This window comes from Bombina bombina, chromosome 3, assembly GCF_027579735.1.
Source record: "Bombina bombina isolate aBomBom1 chromosome 3, aBomBom1.pri, whole genome shotgun sequence".
NCBI classification, from domain to species: domain Eukaryota; kingdom Metazoa; phylum Chordata; class Amphibia; order Anura; family Bombinatoridae; genus Bombina; species Bombina bombina.
Genome location: NC_069501.1, coordinates 789335127 through 789353793, shown reverse-complemented (window position 1 = coordinate 789353793; position 18667 = coordinate 789335127). Strand labels below are relative to the sequence as shown.

At 42.5% G+C, this 18667-nt stretch overlaps 1 protein-coding gene across 1 annotated transcript in view; it reads left to right on the top strand.

The window, feature by feature from the left end:
• The window catches only part of EIF5B (eukaryotic translation initiation factor 5B), a 411763-nt gene that overhangs the window by 47710 nt on the left and 345386 nt on the right, over window positions 1-18667 (top strand). Inside the window, exon 4 of the mRNA XM_053707685.1 lies at window positions 14450-15065. Coding sequence (XP_053563660.1) covers window positions 14450-15065 — 616 coding nt within the window. The remainder of the gene's footprint in view (window positions 1-14449; window positions 15066-18667) is intronic.

Sequence of the window (18667 nt, the reverse complement as noted above, 5' to 3'; positions counted from 1 at the left end):
AGTAACCAGATTCCAAAGAAGCCTTTAATCCAAAAAAGGAACAAACAGGTAGGGCCTTAACCCATAACGTTTCGTTTCGGATTCGAACCAAATGGAGGCCGTGACAGACTGGGCCCCGTTCTTTTTAATATTTCTCTTGTTAAGTGTATCCAGTCCACGGATCATCCATTACTTATGGGATATTCTCCTTCCCAACAGGAAGTTGCAAGAGGATCACCCACAGCAGAGCTGCTATATAGCTCCTCCCCTAACTGCCATATCCAGTCATTCTCTTGCAACCCTCAACAAAGATGGAGGTCGTAAGAGGAGAGTGGTGTTTTATACTTAGTTTATTTCTTCAATCAAAAGTTTGTTATTTTTAAATGGTACCGGAGTGTGCTGTTTATCTCAGGCAGTATTTAGAAGAAGAATCTGCCTGCATTTTCTATGATCTTAGCAGAAGTAACTAAGATCCATGGCTGTTCTCACATATTCTGAGGAGTGAGGTAACTTCAGAGAGGGAATGGCGTGCAGGTTTTCCTGCAATAAGGTATGTGCAGTTAATATTTTTCTAGGGATGGAATTTGCTAGAAAATGCTGCTTATACCGGATTAATGTAAGTAAAGCCTTAAATGCAGTGATAGCTACTGGTATCAGGCTTATTTTTAGAGAAGCATACTCTTATAAAAATGTAATATAAAACGTTTGCTGGCATGTTAATCGTTTTTATATATATTTGGTGACAAAACTTATTGGGGCCTAGTTTTTTTCCACATGGCTGGTTTGATTTCTGCCTAGAGACAGTTTCCTGAAGCTTTCCACTGTTGCAATATGAGTGGGAAAGGGCCTATTTTAGTGCTTTTCTGTGCAGCTAAAAATACTGACAGAGACATTCAGCTTCCCTCTGCATGATACAGGACATCTCTGAAGGGCTCAAAAGGCTTCAAAGTCGTGTTTGAGGAGGGTAACAATCACAGTAGACTGTGGCAGTTGTTGTGACTGTGTTTAAAAAACGTTTTTGTCATTTATTATTCTGTTTTTGTTACTAAGGGGTTAATCATGCATTTGCAAGTGGGTGCAATGCTCTGCTGACTTGTTACATACACTGTAAAAATGTTGTAGTGTAACTGCCTTTTTTCACTGTTATTTCAAATTTTGTCAAAATTTGTTTCTCTTAAAGGCACAGTAACGTTTTTTATATTGCTTGTTAACTTGCTTTAAAGTGTTTTCCAAGCTTGCTAGTCTCATTGCTAGTCTGTACAAACATGTCTGAAACAGAGGATACTTGTTCATTATGTTTAAAAGCCATGGTGGAGCCCCATAGGAGAATGTGTACTAAATGTATTGATTTCACCTTAAACAGTAAAGATCAGTTTTTATCTATAAAAGAATTGTCACCAGAGGGGTCTGTCGAGGGGGAAGTTATGCCGACTAACTCCCCACGTGTCGGACCCTTCGCCTCCCGCTCAAGGGACGCACGCTAATATGGCGCCAAGTACATCAGGGACGCCCATAGCGATTACTTTGCAGGACATGGCTGTAATCATGAATAATACCCTGTCAGAGGTATTATCCAGATTGCCTGAATTGAGAGGCAAGCGCGATAGCTCTGGGGTTAGACGAGATACAGAGCGCGTAGATGCTGTAAGAGCCATGTCTGATACTGCGTCACAATATGCAGAACCTGAGGACGGAGAGCTTCAGTCTGTGGGTGACGTCTCTGATTCGGGGAGACCTGATTCAGAGATTTCTAATTTTAAATTTAAGCTTGAGAACCTCCGTGTATTGCTTGGGGAGGTATTAGCTGCTCTGAATGACTGTGACACAATTGCAGTGCCAGAGAAATTGTGTAGGCTGGATAAATACTATGCAGTGCCGGTGAGTACTGATGTTTTTCCAATACCTAAAAGGCTTACAGAAATTATTAGTAAGGAGTGGGATAGGCCCGGTGTGCCCTTTTCCCCACCTCCTATATTTAGAAAAATGTTTCCAATAGATGCCACTACACGGGACTTATGGCAGACTGTCCCTAAGGTGGAGGGAGCAGTTTCTACTTTAGCAAAGCGTACCACTATCCCGGTTGAGGACAGTTGTGCTTTTTCAGATCCAATGGATAAAAAATTATAGGGTTACCTTAAGAAAATGTTTATTCAACAAGGTTTTATTTTACAGCCCCTTGCATGCATTGCGCCTGTCACTGCTGCGGCTGCGTTCTGGTTTGAGGCCCTGGAAGAGGCCATCCATACAGCTCCATTGACTGAAATTGTTGACAAGCTTAGAACTCTTAAGCTAGCTAACTCATTTGTTTCTGATGCCATTGTTCATTTGACTAAACTAACGGCTAAGAATTCCGGATTCGCCATCCAGGCGCGTAGGGCGCTATGGCTCAAATCCTGGTCAGCTGATGTGACTTCAAAGTCTAAATTACTCAACATTCCTTTCAAGGGGCAGACCTTATTCAGCCTGGTTTGAAAGAAATTATTGCTGACATTACTGGAGGTAAGGTCATACCCTTCCTCAGGACAGGGCCAAATCAAAGGCCAAACAGTCTAATTTTCGTGCCTTTCGAAATTCCAAGGCAGGTGCAGCATCAACTTCCTCCGCTTCAAAACAAGAGGGAACTTTTGCTCAATCTAAGCAGGCCTGGAAACCTAACCAGTCCTGGAACAAAGTCAAGCAGGCCAGAAAGCCTGCTGCTGCCTCTAAGACAGCATGAAGGAACGGCCCCCTATCCGGCGACGGATCTAGTAGGGGGCAGACTTTTTCTCTTTGCCCAGGCGTGGGCAAGAGATGTTCAGGATCCCTGGGCGTTGGAGATCATATCTCAGGGATATCTTCTGGACTTCAAAGCTTCCCCTCCACAAGGGAGATTTCATCTTTCAAGGCTATCTGCAAATCAGATAAAGAAAGAGGCATTCCTACGCTGTGTGCAAGACCTCCTAGTAATGGGAGTGATCCATCCAGTTCCGCTGACGGAACAAGGACAGGGTTTTTATTCAAATCTGTTTGTGGTTCCCAAAAAAGAGGGAACCTTAATACCAATTTTGGATCTAAAGATCTTAAACAAATTCCTCAGAGTTCCATCTTTCAAAATGGAAACTATTCGGACCATCCTACCCATGATCCAAGAGGGTCAGTACATGACCACAGTGGACTTAAAGGATGCCTACCTTCACATACCGATTCACAAAGTTCATCATCGGTTCCTAAGGTTTGCCTTTCTAGACAGGCATTACCAATTTGTAGCTCTTCCCTTCGGGTTTGCTACAGCCCCGAGAATCTTTACGAAGGTTCTAGGCTCACTTCTGGCGGTTCTAAGACCGCGAGGCATAGCGGTGGCTCCGTATCTAGACGACATCCTGATACAGGCGTCAAGCTTTCTCCAACATAGGTGTGTCCGGTCCACGGCGTCATCCTTACTTGTGGGATATTCTCTTCCCCAACAGGAAATGGCAAAGAGCCCAGCAAAGCTGGTCACATGATCCCTCCTAGGCTCCGCCTTCCCCAGTCATTCTCTTTGCCGTTGTACAGGCAACATCTCCACGGAGATGGCTTAGAGTTTTTTAGTGTTTAACTGTAGTTTTTATTATTCAATCAAGAGTTTGTTATTTTAAAATAGTGCTGGTATGTACTATTTACTCTGAAACAGAAAAGAGATGAAGATTTCTGTTTGTAAGAGGAAAATGATTTTAGCAACCGTTACTAAAATCGATGGCTGTTTCCACACAGGACTGTTGAGAGGAATTAACTTCAGTTGGGGGAACAGTGAGCAGACTTTTGCTGCTTGAGGTATGACACATTCTAACAAGACGATGTAATGCTGGAAGCTGTCATTTTCCCTATGGGATCCGGTAAGCCATTTTTATTACAGACAGAAAAAAAAAAAAAAAAAAAAGGGGCTTCACAAGGGCTTTTTAAGACTGTAGACATTTTCTGGGCTAAATCGATTTATATATAAACATATTTTATACTCCATAGCCTTGAGGAATTATTTTAATCTTGGGAATTTTGTAAAATAACCGGCAGGCACTGTATTGGACACCTTATTCTCTAGAGGCTTTCCCTAATCATAGGCAGAGTCTCATTTTCGCGCCTGTATTGCGCACTTGTTTTTGAGAAGCATGACATGCAGATGCATGTGTGAGGAGCTCTGATACATAGAAAAGACTTTCTGAAGGCGTCATTTGGTATCGTATTCCCCTTTGGGCTTGGTTGGGTCTCAGCAAAGCAGATACCAGGGACTGTAAAGGGGTTAAATATAAAAACGGCTCCGGTTCCGTTATTTTAAGGGTTAAAGCTTCCAAATTTGGTGTGCAATACTTTTAAGACTTTAAGACACTGTGGTGAAATTTTGGTGAATTTTGAACAATTCCTTCATATTTTTTCGCAATTGCAGTAATAAAGTGTGTTCAGTTTAAAATTTAAAGTGACAGTAACGGTTTTATTTTAAAACGTTTTTTGTGCTTTGTTATCAAGTTTATGCCTGTTTAACATGTCTGAACTACCAGACTGTGTTCTGAATGTGGGGAAGCCAAGGTTCCTTCTCATTTAAATAGATGTGATTTATGTGACACAAAATTTAGAGAAAATGATGCCCAAGATGATTCCTCAAGTGAGGGGAGTAAGCATGGTACTGCATCATCCCCTCCTTCGTCTACACCAGTCTTGCCCACACAGGAGGCCCCTAGTACATCTAGCGCGCCAATACTCCTTACTATGCAACAATTAACGGCTGTAATGGATAATTCTATCAAAAACATTTTAGCCAAAATGCCCACTTATCAGCGGAAGCGCGACTGCTCTGTTTTAGAAAATACTGAAGAGCATGAGGACGCTGATGATATTGGTTCTGAAGGGCCCCTACACCAGTCTGAGGGGGCCAGGGAGGTTTTGTCTGAGGGAGAAATTTCAGATTCAGGGAAAATTTCTCAACAAGCTGAACCTGATGTGATTACGTTTAAATTTAAATTGGAACATCTCCGCGCTCTGCTTAAGGAGGTGTTATCCACTCTGGATGATTGTGAGAATTTGGTCATTCCAGAGAAACTATGTAAAATGGACAAGTTCCTAGAGGTCCCGGGGCCCCCTGAAGCTTTTCCTATACCCAAGCGGGTGGCGGACATTGTAAATAAAGAATGGGAAAGGCCCGGTATACCTTTCGTCCCTCCCCCCATATTTAAAAAATTGTTTCCTATGGTCGACCCCAGAAAGGACTTATGGCAGACAGTCCCCAAGGTCGAGGGGGCGGTTTCTACTCTAAACAAACGCACCACTATACCCATAGAAGATAGTTGTGCTTTCAAAGATCCTATGGATAAAAAATTAGAAGGTTTGCTTAAAAAGATGTTTGTTCAGCAAGGTTACCTTCTACAACCAATTTCATGCATTGTTCCTGTCACTACAGCCGCGTGTTTCTGGTTCGATGAACTAGAAAAGGCGATCAATAATAATTCTTCTTCTTATGAGGAGATTATGGACAGAATTCGTGCTCTCAAATTGGCTAATTCTTTCACCCTAGACGCCACTTTGCAATTGGCTAGGTTAGCGGCGAAAAATTCTGGGTTTGCTATTGTGGCGCGCAGAGCGCTTTGGTTAAAATCTTGGTCAGCGGATGCGTCTTCCAAGAACAAATTGCTTAACATTCCTTTCAAGGGGAAAACGCTGTTTGGCCCTGACTTGAAAGAGATTATCTCTGATATCACTGGGGGCAAGGGCCACGCCCTTCCTCAGGATAGGTCTTTCAAGGCCAAAAATAAACCTAATTTTCGTCCCTTTCGCAGAAACGGACCAGCCCCAAGTGCTACGTCCTCTAAGCAAGAGGGTAATACTTCTCAAGCCAAGCCAGCCTGGAGACCAATGCAAGGCTGGAACAAAGGAAAGCAGGCCAAGAAACCTGCCACTGCTACCAAGACAGCATGAGATGTTGGCCCCCGATCCGGGACCGGATCTGGTGGGGGGCAGACTCTCTCTCTTCGCTCAGGCTTGGGCAAGAGATGTTCTGGATCCTTGGGCGCTAGAAATAGTCTCCCAAGGTTATCTTCTGGAATTCAAGGGGCTTCCCCCAAGGGGGAGGTTCCACAGGTCTCAATTGTCTTCAGACCACATAAAAAAACAGGCATTCTTGCATTGTGTAGAAGACCTGTTAAAAATGGGAGTGATTCATCCTGTTCCATTAGGAGAACAAGGGATGGGGTTCTACTCCAATCTGTTCGTAGTTCCCAAAAAAGAGGGAACGTTCAGACCAATCTTAGATCTCAAGATCCTAAACAAGTTTCTCAAGGTTCCATCGTTCAAAATGGAAACCATTCGAACAATTCTTCCTTCCATCCAGGAAGGTCAATTCATGACCACGGTGGATTTAAAGGATGCGTATCTGCATATTCCTATCCACAAGGAACATCATCGGTTCCTAAGGTTCGCATTCCTGGACAAGCATTACCAATTTGTGGCACTTCCGTTCGGATTAGCCACTGCTCCAAGGATTTTAACAAAGGTACTAGGGTCCCTTCTAGCGGTGCTAAGACCAAGGGGCATTGCAGTAGTACCTTACTTGGACGACATTCTGATTCAAGCGTCGTCCCTTTCTCAAGCAAAGGCTCACACGGACATTGTCCTGGCCTTTCTCAGATCTCACGGATGGAAAGTGAACGTAGAAAAGAGTTCTCTATCTCCGTCAACAAGGGTTCCCTTCTTGGGAACAATAATAGACTCCTTAGAAATGAGGATTTTTCTGACAGAGGCCAGAAAATCAAAACTTCTAAACTCTTGTCAAATACTTCATTCTGTTCCTCTTCCTTCCATAGCGCAGTGCATGGAAGTAATAGGTTTGATGGTAGCGGCAATGGACATAGTTCCTTTTGCGCGCATTCATCTAAGACCATTACAACTGTGCATGCTCAGTCAGTGGAATGGGGACTATACAGACTTGTCTCCGACGATACAAGTAAATCAGAGGACCAGAGATTCACTCCGTTGGTGGCTGTCCCTGGACAACCTGTCACAGGGGATGAGCTTCCGCAGACCAGAGTGGATCATTGTCACGACCGACGCCAGTCTGTTGGGCTGGGGCGCGGTCTGGGGACCCCTGAAAGCTCAGGGTCTTTGGTCTCGGGAAGAATCTCTTCTACCGATAAATATTCTGGAACTGAGATCGATACTCAATGCTCTCATGGCTTGGCCTCAGCTAGCAAAGGCCAAGTTCATACGGTTTCAATCAGACAACATGACAACTGTTGCGTACATCAACCATCAGGGGGGAACAAGGAGTTCCCTGGCGATGGAAGAAGTGACCAAAATCATTCAATGGGCGGAGACTCACTCCTGCCACTTGTCCGCAATCCACATCCCAGGAGTGGAAAATTGGGAAGCGGATTTTCTGAGTCGTCAGACATTTCATCCGGGGGAGTGGGAACTCCATCCGGAAATCTTTGCCCAAATTACTCAACTGTGGGGCATTCCAGACATGGATCTGATGGCCTCTCGTCAGAACTGCAAGGTTCCTTGCTACGGGTCCAGATCCAGGGATCCCAAGGCGACTCTAGTAGATGCACTAGTAGCACCTTGGACCTTCAAACTAGCTTATGTATTCCCGCCGTTTCCTCTCATCCCCAGGCTGGTAGCCAGGATCAATCAGGAGAGGGCATCGGTGATCTTGATAGCTCCTGCGTGGCCACGCAGGACTTGGTATGCAGACCTGGTGAATATGTCATCGGCTCCACCATGGAAGCTACCTTTGAGACGAGACCTTCTTGTTCAAGGTCCGTTCGAACATCCGAATCTGGTCTCACTCCAACTGTCTGCTTGGAGATTGAACGCTTGATCTTATCAAAGCGAGGGTTCTCAGATTCTGTCATTGATACTCTTGTTCAGGCCAGAAAGCCTGTAACTAGAAAAATTTACCACAAAATATGGAAAAAATATATCTGTTGGTGTGAATCTAAAGGATTCCCTTGGGACAAGGTAAAAATTCCTAAGATTCTATCCTTTCTTCAAGAAGGTTTGGAGAAAGGATTATCTGCAAGTTCCTTGAAGGGACAGATTTCTGCCTTGTCTGTGTTACTTCACAAAAAGCTGGCAGCTGTGCCAGATGTTCAAGCCTTTGTTCAGGCTCTGGTTAGAATCAAGCCTGTTTACAAACCTTTGACTCCTCCTTGGAGTCTCAATTTAGTTCTTTCAGTTCTTCAGGGGGTTCCGTTTGAACCCTTACATTCCGTTGATATTAAGTTATTATCTTGGAAAGTTTTGTTTTTGGTTGCAATTTCTTCTGCTAGAAGAGTTTCAGAATTATCTGCTCTGCAGTGTTCTCCTCCTTATCTGGTGTTCCATGCAGATAAGGTGGTTTTACGTACTAAACCTGGTTTTCTTCCGAAAGTTGTTTCTAACAAAAACATTAACCAGGAGATAGTCGTACCTTCTTTGTGTCCGAATCCAGTTTCAAAGAAGGAACGTTTGTTGCACAATTTGGATGTTGTTCGTGCTCTAAAATTCTATTTAGATGCTACAAAGGATTTTAGACAAACATCTTCCTTGTTTGTTGTTTATTCTGGTAAAAGGAGAGGTCAAAAAGCAACTTCTACCTCTCTCTCTTTTTGGATTAAAAGCATCATCAGATTGGCTTATGAGACTGCCGGACGGCAGCCTCCTGAAAGAATCACAGCTCATTCCACTAGGGCTGTGGCTTCCACATGGGCCTTCAAGAACGAGGCTTCTGTTGATCAGATATGTAAGGCAGCGACTTGGTCTTCACTGCACACTTTTACCAAATTTTACAAGTTTGATACTTTTGCTTCTTCTGAGGCTATTTTTGGGAGAAAGGTTTTGCAAGCCGTGGTGCCTTCCATTTAGGTGACCTGATTTGCTCCCTCCCTTCATCCGTGTCCTAATGCTTTGGTATTGGTTCCCACAAGTAAGGATGACGCCGTGGACCGGACACACCTATGTTGGAGAAAACAGAATTTATGTTTACCTGATAAATTACTTTCTCCAACGGTGTGTCCGGTCCACGGCCCGCCCTGGTTTTTTAATCAGGTCTGATCATTTATTTTCTTTAACTACAGTCACCACGGTATCATATGGTTTCTCCTATGCAAATATTCCTCCTTTACGTCGGTCGAATGACTGGGGAAGGCGGAGCCTAGGAGGGATCATGTGACCAGCTTTGCTGGGCTCTTTGCCATTTCCTGTTGGGGAAGAGAATATCCCACAAGTAAGGATGACGCCGTGGACCGGACACACCGTTGGAGAAAGTAATTTATCAGGTAAACATAAATTCTGTTTTCAAATTGCCAAGTCTCATACAGAGATAGTTCTGGCATTTCTGAGATCGCACGGGTGGAAAGTGAACGAGGAAAAGAGTTCTCTATCCCCACTCACAAGAGTCTCCTTCTTAGGGACTCTTATAGATTCTGTAGAGATGAAAATTTACCTGACGGAGTCCAGGTTATCAAAGCTTCTAAATGCTTGCCGTATTCTTCATTCCATTCCGCGCCCTTCGGTGGCTCAGTGTATGGAGGTGATCGGCTTAATGGTAGCGGCAATGGACATAGTGCCATTTGCCGCCTACATCTCAGGCCGCTGCAATTATGCATGCTAAGTCAGTGGAATGGGGATTACACAGATTTGTCCCCTCTGCTAAATCTGGATCAAGAGACCAGAGATTCTCTTCTCTGGTGGTTGTCTCTGGTCCACCTGTCCGAGGGTATGACCTTTCGCAGGCCAGATTGGACAATTGTAACAACAGATGCCAGCCTTCTAGGTTGGGGTGCAGTCTGGAACTCCCTGAAGGCACAGGGATCGTGGACTCAGGAGGAGACACTCCTTCCGATAAATATTCTCGAGTTAAGAGCAATATTCAATGCTCTTCTGGCTTGGCCTCAGTTAGCAACACTGAGGTTCATCATATTTCAGTCGGACAATATCACGACTGCTTACATCAACCATCAAGGGGGAACCAGGAGTTCCCTAGCGATGTTAGAAGTCTCAAAAATAATTCGCTGGGCAGAGACTCACTCTTGCCACCTGTCAGCAATCCATATGCCAGGCGTGGAGAACTGGGATGCGGATTTTCTAAGTCGTCAGACTTTTCACCCGGGGGAGTGGGAACTCCATCCGGAGGTGTTTGCTCAATTGATTCATCGTTGGGGCAAACCAGAGTTGGATCTCATGGCGTCTCGCCAGAACGCCAAGCTTCCTTGTTACGGATCCAGGTCCAGGGACCCAGAAGCGACGCTGATAGATGCTCTAGCAGCGCCTTGGTTCTTCAACCTGGCTTATGTGTTTCCACCGTTTCCTCTGCTTCCTCGACTGATTGCCAAAATCAAACAGGAGAGAGCATAGGTGATTCTAATAGCGCCTGCGTGGCCACGCAGGACCTGGTATGCAGACCTAGTGGACATGTCATCCTTTCCACCATGGACTCTGCCTCTGAGGCAAGACCTTCTAATACAAGGTCCTTTCAATCATCCAAATCTAATTTCTCTGAGACTGACTGCATGGAGATTGAACGCTTGATTCTATCAAAGCGTGGCTTCTCCGAGTCAGTCATTGATACCTTAATACAGGCACGAAAGCCTGTTACCAGGAAAATCTATCACAAGATATGGCGTACATATCTTTACTGGTGTGAATCCAAGAATTACTCATGGAGTAAGGTTAGGATTCCTAGGATATTGTCCTTTCTCCAAGAGGGTTTGGACAAAGGATTATCAGCTAGTTCCTTAAAGGGACAGATTTCTGCTCTGTCTATTCTTTTGCACAAGCGTCTGGCAGAAGTTCCAGACGTCCAGGCATTTTGTCAGGCTTTGGTTAGAATTAAGCCTGTGTTTAAACCTGTTGCTCCCCCATGGAGCTTAAACTTGGTTCTTAAAGTTCTTCAAGGAGTTCCGTTTGAACCCCTTCATTCCATTGATATTAAGCTTTTATCTTGGAAAGTTCTGTTTTTGATGGCTATTTCCTCGGCTCGGAGAGTCTCTGAGCTGTCTGCCTTACAATGTGATTCTCCTTATCTGATTTTTCATGCAGATAAGGTAGTTCTGCGTACCAAACCTGGGTTTTTACCTAAGGTGGTTTCTAACAAGAATATCAATCAAGAGATTGTTGTTCCATCATTGTGTCCTAATCCTTCTTCAAAGAAGGAACGTCTTTTACATAATCTGGACGTAGTCCGTGCCTTGAAGTTTTACTTACAAGCTACTAAAGATTTTCGTCAAACATCTTCCTTGTTTGTCGTCTATTCTGGACAGAGGAGAGGTCAAAAAGCTTCGGCAACCTCTTTCCTTTTGGCTTTGGAGTATTATACGCCTAGCCTATGAGACTGCTGGACAGCAGCCCCCTGAAAGAATTACAGCTCATTCTACTAGAGCTGTGGCTTCCACCTGGGCCTTTAAAAATGAGGCCTCTGTTGAAAAGATTTGCAAGGCCGCGACTTGGTCTTCGCTTCACACTTTTTCAAAATTTTACAAATTTGATACTTTTGCTTCTTCGGAGGCTGTTTTTGGGAGAAAGGTTTTTCAGGCAGTGGTTCCTTCCGCTTAATCCCTGCCTTGTCTCTCCCATCATCCGTGTACTTTAGCTTTGGTATTGGTATCCCATAAGTAATGGATGATCCGTGGACTGGATACACTTAACAAGAGAAAACATAATTTATGCTTACCTGATAAATTTATTTCTCTTGTAGTGTATCCAGTCCACGGCCCGCCCTGTCATTTTAAGGCAGGTCTAAAATTTAATTAAACTACAGTCACCACTGCACCCTATGGTTGCTCCTTTCTCTGTTTGTTTTGGTCGAATGACTGGATATGGCAGTTAGGGGAGGAGCTATATAGCAGCTCTGCTGTGGGTGATCCTCTTGTAACTTCCTGTTGGGAAGGAGAATATCCCATAAGTAATGGATGATCCGTGGACTGGATACACTACAAGAGAAATAAATTTATCAGGTAAGCATAAATTATGTTTTTTATAAATGACTTGGAGCAAGGATTAAATAGCGACATCTCTATTTTTGCAGATGATTTGCAGGTCATTAGGTCAGAGCAGGATGAACTTTCATTATAAAGGGATCTGCAAAAATTAGAAGTATGGGCAAGTAAATGGAAAATGAGATTTAATACAGAAAAATGCAAGGTTCTACATTTTGGAAGTAAAAATAAGCAGGCAACGTATTTTTTAAATGGGACAAGACTTAGCCAAACAGAGGAGGAAAGGGATTTGGGAGTAGTAATAGATAACAAGCTAAAGATGGGTTCACAATGCAGGGCAGCGGCTTCAAAGGCTAATAAGATACTAGCATTTGTTAAAAGAGGCATTGATTCAAGGGTGGAAAGCATTATTCTGTCACTATATAAAGCCCTGGTAAGACCTCACCTTGAGTATGGAGTGCAGTTCTGGGGACCGATCGCAAAAAAATATATTGCAGAACTAGAAAAAGTTCAGAGAAGGGCCACAAAGCTAATAAGGGGATTGGAGAAATTAACCTATGAGGAGAGGCTAGCCAAACTGAGTCTGTTTTCTTTAGAAAAAAGGCGCTTGAGAGGTGACATGATTACTTTATATAAATATATTCAAGGCCCATATTCAGAGATGGCAGAAGCTCTGTTTATTCCTAGAAAATTGTTTCTGACAAGAGGTCACAATTTAAGGTTGGAGGAAAGGAGATTTAATCTCCTGCAACGGAAACGTTTTTTCACTGTAAAAGCAATAAAATTGTGGAACTCATTACCAAAGGAGGTAGTGAATGCCAATACCCTAGATACATTTAAAAATAGTCTGGATACATTTCTGTATATAAACAAAATTCATGGATATGATTGCTAGTATTAAATGAGTCACCTTTTAGTGGGGTTATTTAAGCTTAACTGGAGCTTTTTGTAAGTATTTTAGATTTGTATAGGTTAAACTCGATGGACTTCGTTTTTTTTTTCAACCTTATCTACTATGTTACATAACCATAACCCACACAAACCCACCCTTATATACCTGAATAAGTGCATAACCATAACAGGTGTGTCCCATCAGCTCCACGCATCCAAAGCGAGCACACCACAAACACGGAAGACTCTGCTGTGCCAACCAATGACGTCATCAGCACACGCACGTGCGGAGTCGCCATGGAAATGGAAAACACACCATAAATCAGGGCTCTAAATCTTTAGACCATGAGTGCCGATAGGCACCTAAATATTAAAACATTACAAAAAAGCAAATGCCTATATAATCATAACAGTGCTATATACAAGAAAACATTTTTATAAACTCAGCGCAATTATTGTAGCAGGAAAATGTTATAAATATATCCTGCTAATAGAATGAATGGCTGACACTCTATACATAGCAGTATCAATGTTATACCCCATTCCAAAATCAATCAAACACCAAATACCTGGTGTGAATATATATAAAGCCTAAAGCTTCCTGGCCCAAGGAATAAGAAGAAACTTTTTAGAGAATATGAGAGGATTTCCGCAGTCCAATGCATCACTTGCACCAACACACAAAATCAATCATGGTGTTCAGGCCCCTTGGGGCTACTGTATCCAGATCGTAAATCCAATGCCCTGTCACCCCCACATCGTAATCGAGGGACATAGTCAATGAGAATCGTTCTCAGTGAAGATACAGAGTGGCCTGCCTGCAGAATGGCCTTTGTCAGTGGCCTGACGAATTGCTGTCTTGTGGTTCGCCAGTCTTTTTCTGAAGGTGGTCACTGTTTTTCCAATGTAATACAGGGCGCACGGACATATAATTGCATAAACCACAAATTCTGACGTACACATCAATCTGTGTTTGATGATGTACTTCCTATTGTTGTGCGGATGCTGAAAACTTTTGCCTGTCACCATACTATTACAAGTGATACAATTGCCACACCGATAGCAGCCTTGCTGGATTTTAGGCAGCCAGTTTTTTTGCTCATAACAATGTAAGGGATCATTCAATACCAGTAGATCTCATAGATTCTTAGACCGCTTATATACCATACTCGGGGGAGGTAGGTCATAGAAGGGAAGACTGGTGTCCTTAGCCAGTACTTTCCAGTTGTCCTTAATGATTGCAGCTTTAGATCATTTTATACAGCATGTGAATAGTAGACAATAGTGATACACCCTGAAATAATAAATACCTAGATTGTGCCTCAGTTTGCATGCTTTTAAAAAAATCAATAAACAAAAATCTAGAACTGTTAACCGTTGGCAAATTACTTTGACCCATCTAAAGCTAGGGGTAAACGGAAGACGTATTTAAAGGTAGAAAACAAATAAAGTTCAATTACACTACAGAAAAAAATACCATTTATAGCAAAAAGTATTCACACATTTTTTTTGGCCATACTTCTAATGAAATATCTTAGTATCTAGTATTTAAGGTTTAAATCTTATCCTGAATTATGCAGTTTGAGGAATGGTAATTTCAGCTGGGTACTTTGCAATATCAGTTTATTAGTATTGTAATTTATTATTAATTGTCTCACATGCAGAAACCAGAGGCAGAAGTTGAAGAGCCTTTACCCACCAAGCAGGAGAAAAAAAAGAAAGGTCAAAAGGGCAGGAAAAACAACTTGGATGATGATGAAAACAATAGTGATGAAATGGAAAACACAAATGCAAAATCAAGAAAAGGGGAAAAAACAAAAGATGCAGAGATGTCTGAGAGTGACGATAATGATAATTTTAATACGTCTTCTAAAAAAACAAAGGTCAAGAATCAGGCAGCAACTAAAAAACCTGCAGCCACTGAAGAAACTAAAGATCGTAATAAAGAGGAGAAAGATTTCTCCGGAGACAGTGATGATTCCGATGACTTTAGCCAAAATAAGAAAGGACAGAAAAAAACTCCAAAAGCCAAAGTGGTTGCTAAAGTTGAAAGTGAGGAAGAAGAGGGAGAGTTTAAAATAAAGACAGCTGCTCAAAAGAAGGCTGAAAAGAAGGAGCGAGAGAAGAAAAAAAAAGAAGAGGAAAAGGCAAAACAGAAGAAGCAGAAAGAAAAGGAAGAACCTGGAGGAGCTAAAAAAGAGCCAGTTGAATCGGAGAAAAAAGAGACAAAGGCTGTACTGGATCCAGAAAGTATTGCCGCTGCAGCAGATTTGGAAGATGGTTTGTATAAAGATATTTTAGTGATTGTGTTCATAAACGTTTTACATAATGAAAAAACTTCTTCCTGCTAATATATATATATATATATATATATATATGTGTGTGTATATATGTGTGTGTATATATATATATATATATATATATATATATATATATATATATATGTGTGTGTGTATATATGTGTGTGTATATATATATATATATATATATATATATATATATGTGTATGTATGTATGTATATATGTGTGTGTATATATATATATATATATATATATATATATATGTGTATGTATGTATGTATATATAAATGTGTGTTCACAAACTCCAGTCCTGGAAAACGAGTATACACAAAACGCTTGCTTCTGATCCTGCCTCCTTAGCTTGGGAGTGTGTAGGAATTACACCCGGTTCTCAGGTTACTCTGTTTCCTTTGTGCGCTAAGCGAATACACTGTTTCAGCTTCAAACAGTTTTCCCTTTGCAGGAAAGCCACACCTCCATAGAACACAGCTTACTTATTTCTTTTTAAAGACACGATGAGTCCACGGATTTCATCCTTACATGTGGGATACTCACCTCCTGGTCAGCAGGAGGAGGCAAAGAGCACCACAGCAGATTCCTCCCTTCCCTCCCACCCCAGTCATTCTCTTTGCCTACGTTAGTGATAGGAAGAGGTAAAGTGAGGTGTTAGAAAAGATTCTTCAATCAAGAGTTTATTATTTTTAAAGTAGTGCCAGAGAGGGCTGCTTTGTTCTGGGGTGTAGCCGTAGTCCATATCAGTCTCTACAGGAGAGCTTTTGGTGGCTTTAAAGCAATGGGAACTTGTGGGACATAATTCTCACTGCGCCTCCCATACATGATTTGCTGCCCTGCTTGTATAAGTCTGAGGGAAGAGAATATACTCAGTATTTTTTCTGTTCTACAGGCCAATGTGAGGATGAGGACCTTGCAAGCCAGGTGGACTGCCCTCCTGCCTGGCAGATTTCTGAGGTAAGTGCTAAATTCTTTTTTAAAGGATATGCTGCAGGGAAAGAGCATACACAGAAAAATTTAGCACACTATATACCCTACATAACTCTGGCCCTAAGAGGGAGGGGTACTGTTTATCTGGCAGGACTTGCAGGCACTGGAGGACGCAGGAAAGTGTCTCTGTTTTTATTATAATTAAGCACGTTTGCAGCTCCCAAAGGCTTGTTTTATTTTCAGCCGTCTGGGAGGTTTTTCCTTACTCATTAGGGGATATGTAGGGTAGGTGCAGTGCTAGTTCCGTTGGCTTTATTTAGTAGTGGCCAACCGTTTGATCGTTCAGTTATATGTCTGTTAGGACTGTACAGTTCATTGTAAAGATGCGGCTGCTGTTTAGTTTTTGGCGCCCGGGAGTTTGTTTGGAGACTCCCACGATGGGCGGGGATAAATTACGTTCCATTTTTGCTCAATCCTTGTCTCCTTTCAGGGTGGTTTTAGTGACAGTTTTTCTGGGCTCCGGACACCTTTTCTAGCTTTCAGGAAAATCTTTATGCTTTTCTATGCCGCACTAGACGTCTGGGAACATGAGCAGCGCCTCTATACAGAGGACAGGCTTATATTTTTCCGCACTAATATTCAGTGCTGCGGATTATCATAATCGGTATGAGTTTCAGTGCTCTGGATAACTTTTGGCTGAGATTTATTTCAATCTGGTTGTGATTCCCAAAAAGGAGGGAACCTTCAGACTATTTTTAGATTTATACACTCTAAGACATTACCGTCCTTCTAGGGGGAATTTTTTCGTTCCATCCTTCCTTTGATCCAGGAGGATCAATTGTTCTGCAAAATTTAAAGGACGGGTATCTGCATGCTTCCATCTATGGGATCATCGCAAGTTCCTATGGTTTGTCTTCTGGACAAATATTTCTAGTTTGTGGCTCTTCTTTAGGTCTTGCCACAGTGGCTCTTCTTTAGGTCTTGCCATGGCGGCAATAGACATCATCCCGTTTGTTCGGTTCCATCTCAGACTATCTGAAGATTAAGCATGTTCAGGCAATGGAGCAGAGATTTATACTGATTTTGTCTCTGTGAATACTGGATCAGGATTTTCTTTCATGGTGGATATCTCTGGATCATCTCTTCCAGGGAACCTGCTCTCACAGTCCTTCTTGGATGATTGTGACAATAGACACCAGCTTTCTAGGGTGAGGAGTAGTTTGGAGTTTCCTAAGGGTTCAGAGAGGTTGGACTCAGTCAGAGTCTGTTCTTCTTATAATCATTCTGGAGCTGAGAGCGATCTTCGATGCTCTTCTGGTCTGGCCTCAGTTAGCCTCGGTCCAGTTTATTAGGTTCTAGTTGGACTTTATTACTTCAGGCTTACATCTATCATCAGGGAGGAAACGTGGAGTTTCTTAGAGATGACAGAGGTAACCAAAATATTCCAGTGGGCGGAGGCCTACTCTTGTTTTCTATCGGCGATCCATATCCCAGGGGGGACGTCTGGAAGACGGATTTTCTGAGCAGGCAGGTTTTTCATCCGGAGGAGTGGGAACTCCATCCGGAAGTGTTTTCCAATCTGATTCTCAAGTGGGGTCAGTCGGAATTGGATTTCATGATGCCTTGTCAGAATGCCAATCTACCGAGATACGGGTCGAGGTCCAGGGACCTCTAGACGAAACTGATAGATGCTCTGGCGGTCCCTTGTTTTTTCAATCTTGCATACCTTTTTCCTCCATTTGCGCTTCTTCCTTGAGTCATTGCCAGAATCAGACAGGAGAGGGCATCAGTGATCCTCTTTGCTCCTGCATGGCTTCGCAGGATTTGGTATGCATATCTTGTGGACATGTTCCTGCCACCTTGGAGGTTTCTGTTGAGGAAGGACCTTCTCATTCAAGGGCCCTTCCTTTACCAAAATCTGGTTTCTCTGAAGCTGACTGCTTGGAGATTGAACGCTTAGTCCTCTCCAAGCGGGGGTTTTCTGATTCGGTCATAAGAGACCATGATCTAGGTTCGTAAACCTGTGACTAGAAAGATTTTCCATAAGATATGGCGTAAATATCTTTATTGGTGTGAATCCAAGGGCTACTCATGAAGTAGAGTCAGGATTCCCAGTATTTTGTCTTTTCTCCAAGAAGGATTGGAGAAGGGTTTATCGGCAAGTTCCCTAAAGGGTCAGATCTCTGCCTTATTTATTTTGTTACACAAACATCTGGCGGATGTACCAGATGTTCATTGTTTTTGTCAGGCTTTGATTAGAATCAAGCCTGTGTTTAAACCAATTGCTCCTCCATGGAGTCTGAATTTAGTAATTTTCAGTTCTTCTAGGGGTTCTTTTTGAGCCTATGCATTCCTTAGATATTAAGTTATTATCTTGGAAAGTTTTATTTCTTGTTGCCATTTCTTCAGCTCGAAGAGTGTCTGAGCTTTGGGCATTACAATACAATTCGCCTTACCTTTAATTTTCATTCGGATAAGGTAGTTTTACGTACTAAACTAGGGTTCCTTCCTAATGTTTCAATCAGGAACATTAATATGGGATTTGTTGTTCCTTCTTCTCTAAAGGAACGTCTTTTGCACAATTTGGACGTGGTCCATGCATTAAAATTTTATTTAGAATCGACTAAGGACTTTCGCCA